The 14,613-nt window shown below is 39.8% G+C and overlaps 1 protein-coding gene across 1 annotated transcript in view; it reads right to left on the bottom strand.

Annotated features, from left to right (window-relative positions):
* Positions 1-715: 715 nt before the first annotated feature.
* The window catches only part of SEMA5B (semaphorin 5B), a 154,027-nt gene continuing 140,129 nt past the window's right edge, over positions 716-14,613 (bottom strand). Inside the window, exons 20-21 of the mRNA XM_015818923.1 lie at positions 13,580-13,785; positions 716-871 (exon numbers count right to left, since the gene is read on the bottom strand). Coding sequence (XP_015674409.1) covers positions 716-871; positions 13,580-13,785 — 362 coding nt within the window. The remainder of the gene's footprint in view (positions 872-13,579; positions 13,786-14,613) is intronic.

The following is a 14,613-nucleotide window of genomic DNA, read 5'->3' as shown; positions in this document are numbered from 1 at the left end:
TAAACCATCTTCTGTATATCCAAAGCCCATGCTTCATGTATTCAAACTTAAAAGTCTTACTACCTTGCCTCAGAAATGTTTCAAAACATTTCTCTTGTGTGAAATTATCCCATTTGTTTTATAAATCTGACAGGATTTTTTTCCTATTAAAGGTTGCTTGCATATATTTCGCCACGTCACAGAAAATGCTGATGATACGGATTGATCCTGAAGCTTAAAAGCCAAATTCTGGAATATGTTGTTCCACAAGCCTGTCTGATGGATGATATTCCTAATGCTATTAACCTGTAGGCATATGAAGAATAAGAAGTCTCAGCGCTTTGCTAGGATTTCTCTTCCAATGTCCACAGAACTTCTGAAGTTGTACTGGGTAGTCGTTATCATTCCACACAAATTTAGCACATTAGGGTTGGTTCCAGGATTATCTTGGTATTGGATACCAAAGGAACATCTCAAAGTGTGATATCCATAATAGTATCTGCTATCTCTAGTTGAATACTCCTCAAATATCCTAGGTCACCCATTATCCATAAGCAGAAGATCCACTTAAGGAGATGTGCTACTTGAAAATAAGACCACCGATAAGAGAGAAAATAAAAGGCCCACTTATAATATTTACATCTATAGATTGGGCCAATATTTGGTCCATAAACTCAATTTTAAAAATAAAAATCATATAGGAAGTAATCCAGTTCTTAGGCAGATCTATCCATCATCAGCTATTAGTAAAGGTCCTTCCAGGAGAGGCCTCGGGCCTGTAATCGTATTTATTCAGTGTACTGGGATAATAGGTTGTTGTGTACACATTTGTTTGTTGCAAAGGATAGAAGTTGGTCCTGTCATCTGGTATTAAATTGTTCTTGTTCAGTGTCTGTAAAAGAAGAACAAAATAATTTTAGATGTAGTCTCATCCTCCTTTTCTCTGTGTCTCTTCTTGTCTCCTCTGTTCTCTAGTACCACATCCTGTTATAAACTTCCCTCTGACTAAGCTGTGCTTCTCTGTACAAACTTTCTGTTGGTTGGGATACAATGCCTCTGGCTCTGGAGAAATTGAACCCTACCACTGTTATAAAACCAACACCCACAGATGTTTTCCTTTTTGGAAGCTGATTCTCTAGCATCACTTTGTAAACTGTTGAAGATAAATAGAAAAATTGGGCAATTGTACTCCAATACCTCTTAATCTGGCTCTTAATCTGTTTCTTACCTGCTCTCTCCATAAAACACATCACTGCTCTCTTTCCTTCAGAAAAACACACGAGCAATTAACTTCTCATCCCAAGCAGTACTTGATAGAAAGAATAGCATAACAAAGGACAAACTTTAAATCCGAGAATCAAAATATATATACCGTACATATATATTTTTAACATCAGTAAATATAAAACAAATAGAAATTAGAAAGTTTAAACAGTATTGTATTACACTTATGAAGAAACATTATGGGTGGAATAAAGAAAGTTAGGATTAGTCGGAAATAGGCCAAACCTTATCTAAGCTATGGACCAGATTACTCTTCCAAGTTTAAGGAGTTTTTCAGAACATTCTAGCTCAAAAGCCAAATTAAAATCTCCTATTTATAATCCTACTGTGACAGGAACACACCTGTCCTCAAACCATCCGATGGCAACCGCTCAAGCTTTAAAACAAGCCTATTTACTCTTTCCTGATTACTGGCTCTTGTGCTTAACTCGATCTCTGTTCAGATAATACAACAGAGATCCAAATCCGGATGTAAGACCCATTTCGGTGTGGTTGAGAAATTGGAAAACATTTTGGGTACCTAGGCCCATTTAGAATTTGGAGGTCATCTGTGGGCAATTTTACAAAATTACTGCAAAGATGGGTGTGGTAAGCTACAGAGTGCTCATTTATCACATTTCCCATTTTATTCTGCTACTCACACACCCACCCTCCGCCCCAACAAGTGGCTATAAGCCCACACTTCACAGCAGGTATTCTATCAATCAATAAAGTGGCTGAACCCAGTGAAAGGTTGTTCGCTATTATTCTGCAGAGCATGAGGCAACCCACACTCAAAACCTTAAGTAGCAGCATCCACTGATATTAAAAATGTGACAATACCTAACCGGGCTTGCCGCAGCTGCCATAAGGCTAATGACACCTCTGCAAGATGTATCACTGCTCTGCCAGAGTAATTTCGTTGCACGGGGACCACACCTTCCCAGCATGGCTGATTGCTCAATGAATTAAAGGGGGTTGGGGGAAGGCACTAATGGCATTCGACTAAGCTGTACTGCTAACTCCTTGCTTTCCCTCCCTAGCTGACATGATATAAATCAAAAGCCCCTGGAAGGGATATTTAGCGTTGCAAGATGAGAGCATAGACAGAATGCAGCTTCTGTTCCCCCAGAGACTTTCCAACTTGTCACCAGATCAGCCTCTGTCCCTTTTCAGATCAGCCTCTGTCCCTTGACAACATCTGCTTGGCCATTTGATCTGTCAATGCTTTCTAAATTGGGTGGAGGGAATCCTTTGCTCCAAATGCAACTCATGAGTAGCAAAACAGTCTGGATTGCTTAGAGCAGTGGTGGCGAACCTATGGCACACGTGCCAGAGGCGGCACTCGGAGCCCTCTCTGTTGCCCCAGCCCCATCTCCCCCCATGGCCCCCTACTCACTAGCAGCCCCACTGGAGGAGAGTGATCCCCAGGCACAGCCCGCATGGAGCAGCGCAGCCAAGGACATAGCCAGGCAGCAGGGACAAGACTCTGCCCTCATGCCCCATAGTGTGCCATGGCACTGCAGGGCTGCCTGGGAAATCTGCTGTGGCAGGCCATGGAGGCGGTGCGTGGTCCTGCGGGTGGGCGGGGCAGAGCAGGCAGGGCAGGGGGGCAGTTTTTGGGCACTCGGTCTCTAAAGGTTTCGCCATCACTGGCTTAGAGGGTGGTGCAAAAATGGTGTCAAAGAGAAACAGATGCTAGCTTTCCAAACTGCTGCAATTCATCAGCTTTTGACTAATGGCCGAATCGGGTACAATCTCCCTGTTGATGCCTTCATGGATCATCTTGGCGTACTACAAAGAGATGACTACTTCTACACCAAAGCCAGGCGTAAAGGAAGCAAGAAAAGAAAGGCAGTGAGAATGGAAAGAGCAAGCTAAAAGAAAGGAAAGTGTTAGTTAGATGGGCAAAACAAATATCTACAAATATGTGCCTGGCTCAGCCACATACCTCTGGAAATGGAAAATCTCCTTTGCTATCTCTATCATGCAAAATGAGGGGCAATAAATGTTATTTTCAGGAGCTGCCAAAATGACTATTTGCCAGGAGCAAGACATTGTAAAGCAATGTTTGAAACATCACACCCTTTTTCTATTCTTATTTCTTGTTTCCCAGCTGAAAAATCCACTATTTTTCTTCCCCCTAAAATTTCAACTCCTCCCCCCCCCATAGAAATACATAAACAAAAAACCAGAGGTTGTTTTTTGGTCCATGGCACTGATATCTGCCAACAGCAAAATCTTTCTTAATGGGGAAAGAAGTCCCAAGGTCCATACTGTGCTAATCAGATGAAAACAGGTCTCGTATTGTTAAAGATGGGAAGGCTACCTTACAGAGACATTAACATTACTCCTATGCCTAAGGATGTCATTTCTATGAACGTCATAAATCTGGGTTTCATTGACAGACAAGCCTTTCTTCTGCTTAACTCTGCCTGATTCAGTCACTGACATTTCCTGCACTTAAGTCTTCCCAGATTGCAATTTTTAAAACTCAGTCATAATAATAATAATAAAGTTGGAAGGGACCTTGGAAGTCATCTAGTCCAACCCCCTGTTCAGGCAGGAAACCCTATACCATTTCAGACACATGGCTGTCCAGTCTCTTCTTAAAAACTTCCAGTGTTGGAGCATTCACTGCTTCTGGAGGCAGGTTGTTCCACTGGTTAATTGTTCTCACTGTCAGGAAGTTTCTCCTTAGTTCTAGGCTGCTTCTCTCCTTGATTAGTTTCCATCCGTTGCTTCTTGTCCTGCCTTCAGGTGCCTTGGAAAATAGCTGGCAGCCCCTGAGATATTGGAACACTGCTATCATGTCCCCCCTCGTCCTTCTCTTCATTAAACTAGACATACCCAATTCCAGCAGCCTTTCCTTATATGCTTTAGCCTCCAGTCCCCTAATCATCTTTGTTGCTCTTCTCTGTACTCTTTCTAGAGTCTCAATATCTTTTTTACATCGTGGTGACCAAAACTGGATGCAGTATTCCAAGTGTGGCCTTACCAAGGCATTGTAGAGTGGTTTCTAAGCTCAGCTCTTTCTTTTTTTTTCTAAATAAGTGGCTAGCATCGGGGGCATCCCTAAAGCTTGGAAGCGACTACCGTCTTCCTTGAATTCTTCTTAATTGAATTGTTTCTCTCTTTGGCCAATCTCATTACAGACCTAGAGAATGATTAATTTTTCCTTTACACATTCTGAGCAACTCCAAGAATGTTCCATCTGTGGCCAGCACTAATGGGTGTGATTTTTTTTTAAAAACACTGATGTATCCATTGCATATTCCCTTTTTTTATACCACCTATAAACCAGCAACCATGACTAAATTATATGGTCTGTGAAAAAGTACTTGCACTGAATATTTCAAATTTGGCTAATACATATTTAACTGCCTCGAGAGTGCTTTAGAGTTGTGCTGATCATGCAGAAAGTCAACCTTTTCCTTCATCTTAGATTGTGGAAAGCCAATGTTTTGGATGTGGAAAAAATGCACCTTCCCTTTAATGTTTTCCAGCAACTGATGCTCAAAGAAAGATTGCCTCCAACACTAAATACAAAATCTAAGCCCAATGATTCAGGTTTAAGATTCATTAATCCTCTGAACAGCTTTCAATATTTTATCTCAGTTTCAGTTATTCCACATAGCCATCTTAGGTAGCGAAAACAGAGACAGAATTATGAGAGTGCCAATTTTTTCAAATCTGAAATACTCCTGGGTACAAGAAAACTATTTTGACTGTGTAACATGTTACTTTAAAACATTTCGAATATGATTAAAATAGTCCACCTCTCCCCATGAAATGGCTGTTGTTCATTCTAAATGTGTGTGTTTGTGTGTGCGTGTGTTGAACTGACAATGGGATGTTTTGAAAGCAAGTTACCTGCTTGAGTCTTCTTGGAAACATAGGACTAACTATTGTTAGACAGACATTATGGATTAGATGGATCTTGGGTTGAGGGAGCACTGCTCACTCATACTCATTCAAGTGTCTTGTACTCTCGGTAATGTGGTCACTTTAGCCTACTACAACCTACCTCATCTGGCCTGTTTTCCAATATTTCAGAAATGAAATTTTTCTAAACCTGCAACTATGAAAGCTTTCAAGTGCCAATGCCAGAGCCTGAACCTTTGACATCTGCACCCAAAGTACATAGTTATCATGGAGCAATCAGCACAGATCCTGTTGATCCTACTGGAGTTTTAGCATTTTGAACATTCTTAGTGGAGACCCAGATTATATCAAGAGATCCACACAACAATTTGGTATTTTTTAAAATTAAAATCAGTCTGCCACCTCACCAATGTGAGGTTGGCCCCAACTCTTCTATCCTTTTGTAATGACCTAAAGACATGGCTTGTTAGCTGGTCTGGGGCTCCCATCCCCATACAGTGGAGATGGTTGATCAAGTAACAACAGATCCCACCTTTCCCCGCCCTCCCCATGTGTCCTTAGATTTTAAATGTTTTTATTTTATTTTATTTATGTTTTAACGTATATATATGACTGTAAGCTGCCCAGAATTACCCTATGGCAAAATTGGCGGCCAATAAATTTTATTAAAAAATTATAATAGTCATGATTAACGGGTGGGTTATAACATAAATTATGTACATGAGCCTTTTGGAAGTTGCTTTTTTAGGAGCAGCCTTGCTGGTTAGGAATTGTGAAAGTTGTAATCCAACACATCAAGAGAGCATCAGGTGGGGAAGACCATTTAAAAGCAGCGGCTGGAAGTGCAGTGCTTGGGGTATTTTAAATTTTATTGTTAAATAGCTTGCGGTATTACAATCCAAACAACCTGGCTGATCTGATGATGATGATGTAAAGAATTCTATTAAAATGCATGATGTAAACAGCTTGTATTACAACAGGCATTCATGCTGAACATAATATGATACTGTCCAAGTGCTGTACAAATTGTAGCTAATTTAATAAACACAAATGGCTGAGGAGATGACTAGAAAAATGCTTTCCTTACCTTTCCTAAAAGATTTGACAACAGAACCTAGAATATTATTGGGGGGAAAATAAGAAAGTGGTGGGGAGAAGGGATTCTGGGATGAGACTATTTAGAAATAGTAAAAGGCCCAGACTTCTTATCATCTTAGAAAATGCTGAAACACTACTGTCATCAACAGTAGTTCTATCTCTAGTATCTACTACTATCTCAGTAGTTCATGGAAACTTAATGCTTAGGCAGGTAAAATCTCCTTCACATTAAATCTTATTTAATGTTGTGATTAAAGCATAAACAACGCTATCAACCTTCTGACTGACTGGTGAACAGGAACGACCGATGACTGAAAAATGGGCAATAGAATTATCTTTGGAATCCTTGTATTTTTTATATACTATGGCTCTAATATAGATGCTTGCTACTTCTCTTTTCTTCCATGCTCCACATGTTTATGGATACATGCACATGAAAATGCGGTGTCAAAATATGTTTTTGCACCTTTAATGGTAGAACTGGTTTGTTTGAAGCTGAAAGGATCCATTTTTGTATGTCCAGTTCAATATCTGATCTTCTGGATCCAAACATAAGTCTTGTATTATTTGCAACCTTTCCATATTGTACACCCTCACACAAAATGAAAAAGTTTAAAAACCATTTAACACAGAATGAAAAATATATTTTCAGAATATTAAGTACAAATGTTTTTGCAAGAGACGGGAAACAGAGAAGGAGACTGCCTTTTTATAATGCTGTGAACAGGTTAAATGCTTTATTTTAGCAAATGGTCAGATTATTTTTTCGTTGTTTCATATCCACCTATATTATTCCTATCTCAATGTATGTATGTATGTACATGACTGAATAATTATTGTCCTTTATTTTACTAATGTAGCACACTATAGATCAGCTCTGGGTTCTCATTATTTTTTTTAACTCATATTCGGTCATTCCTGAATTCTGGTTACTCTCTTTATGCCTTTATTTTTAAAATTCAGGGTTACAACAGCAGAAAAATGTACGGTGAGAGAACCCATAGCAGTGGTTGTGGCTGTCACTTTTTGGGATAATAGCTTTTTCTCTCCACAAAAAAAATCACTCTTATTCTTCTACTGGGGCATTTAAACAATGCCCAAATTGACTATGTCTCCTAATAAGCTGAAACTTTTCCACTTCATTAATTACAGCAGATGCCCTACTTTTCAGAATCCCAAATTCATCTGTGCTTTTGAAGAGCTCATGGGACCTAAATTGGACATCTCAAACATGGTAGAACTAATGCATTAGCCATTCATATCATGGAGAGGATTATTGCAAAAAAAAAAAACCCTCCTCAGAAGGTTTTCAGCACTGCTTATGACATTAAGATTACAATCATGTACTCATAAAGGGTTCTGCTAATTTCAACAGTACTTATTCATCTTATCACTCTGTTGTTTAAGTAGAGTAGGGGAGAGAGCGTTGGGCCTTCCAGATTTTGATGAAGAAGTACAATGTTCTCCCGCCCCCCAAATTTCAGTTAGCAATATCTGGAGAATGAGGTGATTCTTCACCTGTACAGGGAAATAAACAGAATTTATTTTCTGTCTCTCTTTCATCTCATACGTCCTCCATCCACCAATTCATTAACAGATGCTTGATCTCCCCTTAACAGATATTATGCCCACCATCTAGTGGCTCCAGTTTTCTGATCTACATTTATATTAACTTTCCCACTATATTTAAATTATCATTCTCCCAATAAACCTTGGGGACTGAAATTCTCTGGTGGAGGAAAATAGATATTTCATCACTGATAAACAGTAACTAAAGTATAGTTCTTAAAATAGGAGAAGCTGTGACAGGAGAAAACATGTATATTGCCAGTGATTTTCTAGACATCATCTTCAGTTTTCTAAATGGACCTTCATCTACTAGTAGCCAAACATGACTCTTCTACAGTTTTCTCCTTTAAAGACCTGCTTTTCTAAACTCAGCAAAACTGCACTCCTATTTCCTATTGGAATTTTCTCCCCCATCCCTATAACCCGTGATCTTTTACTCTCAGTCTATACTTCTATGGTAGAAGACAAAATTCAGGAGATCATCTTCAAAAACTTCAGCACCATCCTGGCATTATATAACATTTTATCCTGAAGTTGAAACTCAAATACTTTGGCCACCTAATGAGAAGGAAGGACTCACTGGAGAAGGAAGGGCCTAATGCTGGGAAAGATTGAGGGCAATAGAAGAATGGGACGACAGAGAATGAGGTGGCTGGATGGAGTCACTGAAGCAGTAGGCGTGAACTTAAATGGACTCCAGAAGATGGTAGAGGACAGGAAGGCCTGGAAGAACGTTGTCCATGGGGTCGTAATGGGTCGGACACGACTTCGTAATTAACAACAACAAGGACTCCCTCTGATTATGGACAGAAAGAAGCAAATATTTTCAGGACAGTGGAAATTCAGGAAACCCAGTTAATGAAACTGTTCTTGAAACAAACAGGATATGGCCTTTCTGCATCAATCATCATGGATTTAATTAGATGAAAGAGAGGAGAGAAACAGGATGGGTGGTGGAGATTTTCTTTTGTCTCACACAATTTTCATTTTCCAAATTCATGCTGACTTGTGCTTAATAAAAATGTTTTCGCATTAACTTGCAAACAACTTTCTGCCACTGTAGGAAGAATACGTTTTGGAAGGAGTTCAATAAACAGGAAAGGACAATATAATGCCCTTCATCTGTAATCATTTAACTGCAGCTGTACCCACAACTAACAATGGAATTTGCCTAATGCACAAAGCAAATTGATATTTATTTTATTTATGCATTCATCAGATTTTTTATTCTACCTTTATTACTTTATAAGTACCGTAATTCAAGATGCCAAGTATATCTAATACTCTTTCCTCCTCCTGTTTTGTCCCAACAACCTTGTGAGGTAAGTTGGGTTGAGAGTTTTCATGCCTAAGGCAGGACTAGAACTCACAGTCTCCTGGTTTTCAGGCTTAGAACTGGTAAAGAGATAACTTCTACACACCAAACTGGTATACAAATTGGCACATACCAAACTGAAGTCACGATTCAGGAAACATGAAAGATATCATGATGTCTTTGAGATTTGCTTACTGAGATAGCCATAATCAGGAAAAAATCCTAAATTCAAGGTATTCATGTTCAAGCCGCGTAAATATCCTTAGTTCTCCACCTATGACCGTTTGCAAATTCCTGCCTGCATGTCTCGGACAATTTGACATATAGTCAAGGACTAGGAGAGAAAAGGAGGATATGAAAGGGCTTTGTGCCTCTTAATACAGAGCTATTATCTCTCCCACAAATCAGAGTATCTCACAAAAAGCTCACAGGCATAAGAGGATTGCTCCAAAGACCAAATGACATTCAGCTCTGCTCATTTCTCAGTGATGCATATGTAGTACTTCTAGAAACCTATTGCAGAAACAGGGACTGTCAAAGTACTCATATTGCCTTATAAAGTGAGCATGAACTAGCACTAAAATTTTGGGCGACAAAGGTTTTGGGCAGTTCTGGCTTTACCACTTTGAGAATACAGCCCCTGCTCCCCCCCTAGCCCTAACCCCCCCCAAAAAAAGTATTGTTTCCTTAGCCTAAAAAATAATTATTATATAGATATAAAACCAGGCTCAAATTGTCCTACTTTGGATACATTATGCAAAGTCCCAGCTCTCTGGAGAAGGCTCCAATGTTGGAAAAAGTGGAAAGAATGGGAAGAGGATGACCAGCAGCAAATGGGATGGACTCAATTCCAGCAGTGATGAATGTACTATTGGAATAGCTGAAGGATCAAATTAGAGGCAGATCATCATGAAGAAAAAATTATCTATGTGGTTGCTATCAGTCAACAATGACTTGATGGCATGTAATCAATCAATCAATCAATCAATCAATCAATCAATCAATCAATCAGTCAAGAGATACTTTCTCCAAAGAAAGTAGTCTAGCCATTTTCCTACATGCAGGAGTTTTGTGTGCTTATCGTCAACAGCAAAGAATTGAACGAAGTATGCTATTTATATACTCAAACTATCTCAACAATATTTTCTAATGAAAACTGTTCAAAGGATCTTCCCATAAAAAATACAGTTAAGACCCATTTTAAAGAGCAACAAAAAGAAAATCCACAGATGGTAGCAACGATTGGAAGAGGAGCACGCAGTCCTAATATACAGAGAGTCCTCAATTTACAGCCAATTGTTTAGTGACTGTTCGAAGACATGACAATACTGAAAAACAATTACGGTACTTCTGACTGGTCCTTGCGCTTATGACGGCCATAGAATCCCCTGCAGTTCCTTGGCAACGGGCATGAATTTATGATCGTTGCAGCATCCTGAAGTCACGTGATCACCACCTGCAACCTTCCCAGCCGGCTTCCAACAAGCGAAGGCAATGGGGGAAGCTGAATTTGCTTAATGACCGCAGGCTTCACTTAACCCAGTGATTCTCAATCTGTGGGTCGGGACCCCATTTGGGGTCGATCGACCATTTCATGGGGGTCGCCAAGCAAGGCTGTCCGCCATTTTTTTTGTCCGCCATTTTTTCCCCCTTTTCCGGTGGGTGCCTTGCCTCCCTTGGGCTGGGCCAGCTTGGTGGTCAGCCTGCTCCGTCTCTGCCGCTTGCCAGCTACGCCTCGGCCGGCGCAGGGGGCGGAACCACGCATGCGTGGCGCTCCCGGGCAGGGAAAGTTCTCGACTTACGACCGGTTGGGTAGTCCTCGACTTATGACCGGTTTAGTCCTCGACTTACGACCGGTTTAGTCCTCGACTTACGACCGGTTTAGTCCTCGACTTACGACAGGTTGGGGTCGCGGCATTAAAAAGGTTGAGAACCACTGACTTAACCAGAGGGATTCACTTCACAACCCTGGGAAAAAAGGCTACTAAAATCAGGCTTGAACTCACTTAACAGTCATCTTGCTTAGCAACAGACATTCCAGTCCCAATTTATGATCATAGGTCGAAGACTACCTGTAAATGGTTTCCTGCATTAAGATGATATCCTCTCATGGAGAAAAGCTGCAATTTAATTTAGAGCTTAGCCAACTGAGACATAGTGAGTCTGACATGGAAAAGTGTCTACAATCTCCCCTTGCATTTGGAAACTTTAGAGGTGATGCAGCAAATTATTTTTCTAAATAGGCTGTTCAGTTATAAGGATCCCAGTTTAGGTGTACTGTGAAACATCAAATAGCATTTAGCTCTGTTTCATCATCTAAAAAAATGAAGTAAAGCAATATGCTGTATTTCCTTCTATGGCCCTTCAAGATCCTCACAGACAAAACTGGTTATTTACAGCTTCTAAGGTAGGTTTTAACCTTTTTGGTGGTGGGGGGGAGAGGGCAGCAGGGATACAGGTAATCTTCCTCTTGCAACACCTTTTCTGTACAGGAACAAGTAAGGCATTCTACATGGAGGAAAAATATGCAACTCCTTAAATCACGGAAAGAACTGAACCCTGAAAGAAAGAACTGATACTCCGCTTTCGGCATGGATATAATGAGGCTTTGCTGGGGGGCACAGTTTTCCTCCCATCTCTTCGATATGAAGTTTGTTCTTCTAGATTCTAAAAAATTGTTATTGATGCACCCAGCCTGCATATCAACAGATCATGCATGCATCCATGAAATTATATATTCAGTAGAACTGACTGTTTCTTTTCCATTTGTCTGCCGGCAGTGATAGACTTTCTCTGTGCAATCTGGCGCCTATAGGACAGGGGGAGCCTGAATAAGGATTCATAGGCTTCAAAACACAAGGAAACCGGACTGGTAGGTTGGACTGCTATTGTATGCCAAATTCTATCTTCCAGCAATGGTACTCACTTGAAAATCTGTGGAAATGCTTTGCTGTATCATCAACACTATTTACAAGCCTGATTTTCAAAGGAGGCTCTCAACTGGGATTGGGTTTTAAGTGCATCCTGCTTTTGTACTTGCTCCCTATTTACTTGTTTGCTTGTTGTTTAACCACATGCAACGAATAGTAAACTTTGCCATAATCTCTGCAAGTTAATCAGATGCTTTTAAGGGGCATTTTCCCTTGTCCCCAAGTTACTTTATTGATTAGAGTTGTTGGATACTTTATTACGTGTTAATTGATACTACAATATTTATTAACTTCCCAAGATCATTTCTTGATTGGGGAAATTCCAGATAAAACTAAAAAAGAGGTTTCCAAGTCAATTCATATACAATAGAGAATATTTTCTTATAATCAAGGAGAGAAGCAACCTAGAACTAAGAAGAAACTTCCTGACAGTTAGAACAATTAACCAGTGGAACAACTTGCCTCCAGAAGCGGTGAATGCTCCAACACTGGAAGTTTTTAAGAAGAGACTGGACAGCCATTTGTCTGAAATGGTATAGGGTTTCCTGCCTGAGCAGGGGGTTGGACTAGATGACCTCCAAGGTCCCTTCCAACTTTATTATTATATTACATTACATTACATTACATTACATTACATTACATTACATTACATTACATTACTATACTATACTATACTATACTATACTATACTATACTATACTATACTATACTATACTATACTATACTATACTATACTATATTATATTATATTATATTATATTAAATAAGCCTTCCAAACAAACAATCCATTTGGGTACTTCAATACGGTGTTTCCCATGCTCATCAAATGTATTATATGTGTACCTCTGAACAAAATAAACTGTTTTCTGACCTCTTCTGACACTGATTAAAATTTGAATGAAGAGAGGAACATGAAATGAATAGCATTATCTAAAGAAAAACAGGGAAAAGGAGGAAAGCTCAGTCAATATTTGAATATTTAGCCTTTAATAGGAGGCTGCACTTGTTATCCAAAGGTATATCACTAGCACTCTTCCCTTCAGTAATATGTCCCAGTTATATTACCAAGTCTATGTTTATGACCAAGGTGATGGGCCAAAGCAAGACTATCCTCTGTGGAGAAACAGGCTTTTTAAGCCACAACAAATCTCTCTATACCATGCCTAAAAAGGAGGCACAAAATGAGTAAGAGAACCAGAAGAATTATGTGGTAGGTTCTGACTGGACAAAGACATATCAGGAGGTTCAGTAGATAGAATAGTTCTGCCACATGATTTTACTGATTATAAAATTCAACTCAAGGTATATTGCAAAAAGAAAACAAGAAAATTGCATGCAAAGTTAGGAACCACTGAGCACTACAGGTACACTGGGCCCTCAGTTGCAGAACTTCAACTCTCAACAGTCCTAACCACCATAACCCATGGTAAAAATGCTGGAAATTGTAGTTTATTAAGTTTGGAAGATCACAGGTTATCTATTTCTGCTGCAAATGAATAATATGCCCAAAGGAGATCCATTTATGGATGCAGTCTCTTACCTTGAATTCCATAGGTGTGTACTTTTCATTCTTGGGAGTTGTGTTGCCTTTGTAATGAAGATGATTGGGAGTGGTGGGATGGATAACGGTTGATTCCTGAGATTGTCTCTGGCACCGTTGACAGTAAATGTAGATCACAAAGGTTAAGAGGCTAGAGCCAAAGAAACAGGAGAGTCCTGTGGCAATGAGGTGGATGAGGCTAAAACCTGGAAGAGATGTATTAAGAGGAAGCTAAGATCAGTGACACAAAAATGGCAAAACACCACTTGTCTCAATTATAAGTTGCAACATTTGTACTACAATTTGTAAACAAAATACTGCAAGGTTTTATACATTGCTACCATGCTGGCACTTCTTTCACAACATCCTTCCCATCACTAACTTGGCTATGTACTACCATACTCACTGCTGCACTGGATGCCAGCTGGCTTCTGGGTGCAATTCAAGGGCTGGTTACCACCTTTTAAGCTTTTTTTTATATATTTACATGAAAGCTGGGACATGACCATTGAAGTAAAGACAAGGATAGAAAAAGCTCAAACAGCATTCTTCAAAATGAAAAAGGTCTTCTGCAGTCACGACATAAGCCTAAGACTGAAAGTCAGGCTTGTCAGATGCTATATTTTTTCTATCCTGCTCTATGGAGTAGAGAGTTGGTCTCTGACAGAAGGCCACCTGAAGAGACTAGATGCATTTGAAATGTGGATTTACAGGCGGCTGTTACGTATAAGCTAAGTTGAGAAGATCAGAAATGAGGAGGTGATAAGCCGCCTGGGAAAGCCAAGGGAAATTAAAAAATGAAAATTAGAATATTTCGGACATGTGATGCGACACTCAGAAAAATACGGCATACTCCATTTAATCCTCCAGGGAAAGATTGAAGGCAAACGAGGTCCAGGCAGAAGAAGAACATCGTGGCTTCAAAATCTAAGGGACTGGTTTGGACAAAACTCAGCAGCACTTTTTCGTGCGGCTGCTGATAAAAACAGGATCGCCAACATGATCGCCAACGTCCGATAACGGATATGGCACAA

This window comes from Protobothrops mucrosquamatus, unplaced genomic scaffold (genome assembly GCF_001527695.2).
Source record: "Protobothrops mucrosquamatus isolate PMUCROS unplaced genomic scaffold, P.Mucros_1.0 scaffold822, whole genome shotgun sequence".
Taxonomy (NCBI): Eukaryota; Metazoa; Chordata; class Lepidosauria; order Squamata; family Viperidae; genus Protobothrops; species Protobothrops mucrosquamatus.
The sequence above is the reverse complement of the archived record's forward strand: the minus strand, read 5'-3'. Positions and strand labels throughout refer to the sequence as shown.